At 41.1% G+C, this 3910-nt stretch overlaps 1 protein-coding gene across 2 annotated transcripts; it reads right to left on the bottom strand.

Moving 5' to 3' along the window:
• Positions 1-513: 513 nt before the first annotated feature.
• On the bottom strand, positions 514-3304 carry LOC308176032 (uncharacterized protein). 2 transcript variants are annotated; one of them, XM_080550629.1, is made up of 5 exons: positions 2842-3304; positions 1873-2005; positions 1740-1781; positions 1220-1247; positions 514-1109 (listed from the first exon to the last, which is right to left on the bottom strand). In XM_080550629.1, exons 1-5 carry the CDS (start codon positions 2877-2879, stop codon positions 964-966), a joined length of 387 nt encoding a protein of 128 aa, XP_080406755.1. In that variant the 5' UTR covers positions 2880-3304; the 3' UTR covers positions 514-963. The 2 variants fall into 2 exon arrangements, with proteins under 2 accessions (XP_080406755.1, XP_080406756.1); XM_080550630.1 differs by having other exon boundaries at positions 1873-2002.
• Positions 3305-3910: the final 606 nt, after the last annotated feature.

Raw genomic sequence — 3910 nt, 5'->3', positions numbered from 1 at the left:
TGCAGTTAGTTTCAGTGATCAATCAGTGATTATGTCACCAGCCGAACTGAACAGCAAATCACTCAGATATTATATAGTCAATATAATATATAATCAATATGCAGTACACTAAACACGTGCAATTACACCTGTGGTATATTTTTTGCTTTGTATGTTGTTGTTCTTACAATAGAGATGTCGTCAAAGCAGAAATGTGAGTAAATGTAATTGTGATGCATTTTGATACAGACCCAATGTAAGGAAATGCCATCAATAAAGACAGTTGATAGTTCTGTGCATTTTATTTAATTACCATAACATATAAATAAATATTACCGTAGTTGCAGTTAAATGTTACATAAACCGCAAGTGTGAAACAAACATGTTAAAGTGAAAATCAAACCAATTTCTAGATTTTTTTATTTTTTTTTATACTTTATTGCAGGGCTGTACATTACATTTCAACATTTACAAGTTCATTTCATACACTTAAGTTCATCCTGCATCATTTTCGTTTGTTTTTTATTTTTTATAAAGAGAACAGAAAAATAAAAAATAAAGAATAGAGAATAGAGAAAAAATACAGAAAAAGAAGAGAAAAATTATAGAGATAGAGATAGAAAAGTAAGAGATAAAAGGAGGGGGGGAGGGGGGGGGGCTTCCTTCCTACTCATTCATTCGGTCCAATCTAGATCTTATCTTATCTTATTAATTATAAATTATAGATCATATCTTAAGTGGAATTTCCATCCAACAGGAGCTAGTCTCTAATACAACAGGCATAGAGTTAAGGACAACAACAACACATCCGCATTATAACCCCAAATGAGAACCATTGCCGGTGGTGTTGGTATGTATGTAGAGTTATTGTACTTCCAGCAATTGTTGTAAAAATCAACACAAATTACAACAGGAAATCAGGGACAGAAACAGGAAACTCATTACACAACCCTTTGTGAAGTCTTCACTGCAGCAGAAGCTTTTCTAAAACTTCCCAAAGTTAAAAGAGAACGGGAAGGCATCCTCAGGCCCCTGCGTCTCGCGGCTGACTGAGGTCTGCTCGGGGGTCTTGGCACCGAAAGAGAACTCGAAACTATCTTCTGACCTTTCACCTTGGTCAAACAGGAAGCCTGCAAAACAAACAAGTAAATGACACTTCACATGAAGTATTCATTCATTAAGCCCAGTGTGAGAGATGCAAACAGTACAGGCCAGAACTTCAACAATAGAGTATGTTTACCACTGGAGTGTTTGGATCCAGAGGGTTTCTGAAAAGACACAAGCGTTAAGACAAACTAGCAACACGATTCTGCACAGATCATTTAGCCACCAAGCTCTGCAACATGTAGACTGTTTCTATATGTGACTGTTGTACTGTATGTGTGTCCATGGGTTGTTCAATGTTGTGTCTGTGTGTGTAAGTTGTTGCTGCTGCTGTTGAAACAGGCCTCTCTTGAAAAATACATTTCATCTCACTGAGACTAACCTGTATGAATAGAAAACTGGTACCTTTTCATCTCACTGAGACTAACATGTATGAATAGAAAACTGGTACCTTTTCACTGAGACTAACATGTATGAATAGAAAACTGGTACCTTTTCACTGAGACTAACATGTATGAATAGAAAACTGGTACCTTTTCACTGAGACTAACATGTATGAATAGAAAACTGGTACCTTTTCACTGAGACTAACATGTATGAATAGAAAACTGGTACCTTTTCACTGAGACTAACATGTATGAATAGAAAACTGGTACCTTTTCACTGAAGTATGAGCTTGTAAAAGAGAAAGGGCTTTCCTGCAACGGACAAATGGAGATGTTTTAATTCAGATTTGGACATTAAGTCATCTTTGCAAAGATGTGTCATTCTCTAGTTGCTCTTCCTCACCTCCTCTTGGGAGGAGCCCAGGTCAAACCCAGAGAAGCCAGGTGTGGTGGGAGTCGTGCTCACGCCGAATAGAAAACCTGGCGACTTCGCTTCAGAGCCGTCCTGGCGGCCTGGTGAACTCCCGGGGCTACTGCTGAAAGATTTAACATGACGTTGAACTTAAGTCTTGACACTACGGGCTGGTTTCCAGGACGCCCGTACCCGAATTGCAACGGAGTTTAGACAAAACCACGCCTATTTCCACATATGACGTACACGATGCGTGAGGGAGGCGAGAGGGAGATGTTGATGCTGGATCACAGTTAAGGTTAGGGTTAAGCCCAATTTATACTTCTGCGTCGAATTTACGCGCGGCTACACCGTAGCCTACGCAAGGGCTCTCCCAATTTATAGTTCTGCGTTGGTCGGTCTGCGTCGCCCTGCAATTACCACTTGATCCATGTTTCAAATATGGCGGTCTAGCAGCGGATGAGAAGCGGAAGAAAGAAGTCGGAATCATATGACGCTACCAGGCGGACCAATCACAGTTCTTACGGTCTGTGTAGGTGTGCCGCGTAGTTACATTTTCGGAGAGGTGCGCGAAAAGGTACGGCGTAGGCTACGGCGTAGATTTTACGCAGAAGTATAAATTGGGCTTTAGGGTTAAGGTTAGGGTTGGGTTTAGGAAAATGTATGCTAGCTATGGTTAGGGTTAGGGTTACGGCCGAGAGCTGCGGTGTCCATAGCAACGCGGAAGTGGGCGTGGTTTCGTCTAAACTCCGTTGCGATTCGGGTAGTCGCTTCCAGGACTGATTAAGCCCAGTTCTAGACTAAAGCATCCATCATGGAGATTGTCCATTGAAAGTGTGATTGAATCCCGGACTAGGCCTAATCTTTGTCTGGGAAACTGCCCCATTATTTATGGTAGTAACAACAGGGAATCAGTGGGTTATCTTGTATGTACGAATTCTAAAGTGTGGAATGTCTTACTTGAGTGAGAAGGTTGGGGTGGTGGAGTAAGCTTTCATTCGTGCAGGTGAAGACTGAGGATGGGTTCTCACAGGTGAGGACTGAGGGCAGGTCGCGCCCCCCTCATGTTCCTCCTCACCAGCAGGGTGCGCTGCCTGCTCATCTCCCTCTGGTTCTCCCTCCTCCACCTCAGGCTCCAGTACCTTCGCTATGTTAAGCTGCTCCACCTATTCACAAAAACCTTTCTTCTAATTTAGCTTTCACATAAAATTCAGTATATATAACACAACAATTCACCTGCATTGCATATCGGACATATGTCAGACAGTAAGCATCTGGTTTCTGTTTTCCAGGGTTCCCACACCTTCTGAAACATCAAATTCAAGCACCTTTCAAGGACTTACAAGACTCAATTCCCTCAAATTCAAGGACCTAACACAGCATAGTTTGAGACAGATCTAGATGAGAATTTAGTGGGGATCTAGAGGGGAATTCAAGCACTTTCAATGATCCATGTCTATTTTAAAAAACATTTAAGACCTTGATTTTTCTCAAATTCACAAACTTTCAAGGATTTCAAAGACCCGTGGGAACCCTGTACAGTAGTCCTACATGTTGGTCAACAATATACACAGGACCTGTTCCTCTGCTCCGCATCCCTGGTCCTGATCCATGCTCTGATCTAGAGGATAAATACAAAAACAAAACCATATCGAAACATTTTAAAATGTCTAAAATCTTCTCCATTGTTATAAATACAAATTTGTAACATGATAGTAACGATCAGATCTCAAAGTGAAGCATTGTTCAGTTATAAAAACACCACATGTTACTGTCCACATGTGACTCTGCTATAAAACACCTTACCCAATGACTCTAATATAAAACACCTTACCCATTGACTCTGCTATAAAACACCTTACCCATTGACTCTGATATAAAACACCTTACCCATTGACTCTGATATAAAACACCTTACCCAATGAATCTGTTATAAAACACCTTACCCATTGACTCTGGGTTTGATCGCAACTCGAAACTTGCGTCTCCTGTTGCATCTCGGCCAAGGTTTCTCTCCTGATTCTCATCA

The sequence above is a fragment of the Nansenia antarctica genome (assembly GCF_963989245.1).
Source record: "Nansenia antarctica genome assembly, chromosome: 2".
NCBI classification, from domain to species: domain Eukaryota; kingdom Metazoa; phylum Chordata; class Actinopteri; order Argentiniformes; family Microstomatidae; genus Nansenia; species Nansenia antarctica.
This window is presented reverse-complemented; position numbering and strand designations above follow the sequence as displayed.

Excerpts from the sequence above, each read along its gene's own strand:
- LOC308176032 (XM_080550629.1), bottom strand. The coding sequence starts at position 2,879 with ATGAAAGCTTACTCCACCACCCCAACCTTCTCACTCAA. Across the intron at positions 1,782-1,872 it reads TGGGCTCCTCCCAAGAGGAG|GAAAGCCCTTTCTCTTTTAC; the intron begins GTGAGGAAGAGC and ends TGTCCGTTGCAG. Across the intron at positions 1,110-1,219 it reads TGGATCCAAACACTCCAGTG|GCTTCCTGTTTGACCAAGGT; the intron begins GTAAACATACTC and ends TTTGTTTTGCAG.